This window comes from Merops nubicus, unplaced genomic scaffold, assembly GCF_000691845.1.
Source record: "Merops nubicus isolate BGI_N331 unplaced genomic scaffold, ASM69184v1 scaffold24520, whole genome shotgun sequence".
In the NCBI taxonomy this organism is placed as follows: domain Eukaryota; kingdom Metazoa; phylum Chordata; class Aves; order Coraciiformes; family Meropidae; genus Merops; species Merops nubicus.
In genome coordinates this window covers 894-1,694 of record NW_008581189.1, presented here as the reverse complement: position 1 = coordinate 1,694, position 801 = coordinate 894, and the positions used below count along the sequence as shown (strand labels likewise).

Sequence of the window (801 nt, the reverse complement as noted above, 5' to 3'; positions counted from 1 at the left end):
AGGGCAGAGAGGGGCTGTCTGGACTGGCACGGAGGGTTAAAACCCTTCACCCTGAGAGAGCAGAGCGGCTGCAGGCACAGCAGCTCCTCAGGGCCCCAGCTCTGCCACCTCAGAAGGGAAGCAGGATGGTGCCCAGCCCAAGGCAGCTGGTGAGGAGCAGGAGCCTCTGCTCACTGAAAGAGGTAACGTCTGAGACCACAAGGAGCTGCAGCAACTGGAGGAGCAACTGCTGGAGAGCTGCCGGGCACTCACAGGACGATCTTGAAGGAGCTGCAAGAGACACGAGAGGTTCTGCTCCTCCTTGCTGGGCCCCACGCAAGCGGTGGGCGAGCGCCCGGTGCTGCAGGGACGCAGCGCTGCGGAGCCAGCACGGGACACAGGCCCCTCTGCTGCTACAGGAGACCTGGTGCAGGGTGGCCTCGCCCCACTGCCACCAAGAGCTCTGCCCCAGCACCAGCACAGTGATCAGGGTGGGTGAACCCCTCCGGACAGATCCCCCAGCGTGAGCCATACCTGGTGAAGTCTGGGGAGCGGGACACGACGTGCTGGAACTCGGAGAGGTTGATGGTGCCGTCCTTGTCGATGTCGGACTCCTCCAGGATCTGGGGGGAAGGTGAGTGGTGAGCTCTGCCTGGCCAGGACCGTGCAGCGGCCCGTGCCCCGCCGGGAGCTCCTCACGTTTTGGATGAGCTGCTCCATCTCCGTGTTGCTCAGCCCTGACTCCTCTTCTTGCCCCGTCAGACAGTTGACCACTTTCTCCAGGTCCTTTCTGTCCAGAATTCCATCATCATCAAAATCTTT

The 801-nt window shown here is 62.5% G+C and overlaps 1 protein-coding gene across 1 annotated transcript in view; it reads right to left on the bottom strand.

Moving 5' to 3' along the window:
- Positions 1 to 226: 226 nt before the first annotated feature.
- CIB1 (calcium and integrin binding 1 (calmyrin)) overlaps positions 227 to 801 on the bottom strand; it is a gene marked incomplete at its 5' end in the record, with an annotated part of 1,390 nt that continues 815 nt past the window's right edge. Inside the window, 3 exons of the mRNA XM_008949135.1 lie at positions 227 to 270; positions 514 to 602; positions 679 to 797. Coding sequence (XP_008947383.1) covers positions 249 to 270; positions 514 to 602; positions 679 to 797 — 230 coding nt within the window. The remainder of the gene's footprint in view (positions 271 to 513; positions 603 to 678; positions 798 to 801) is intronic.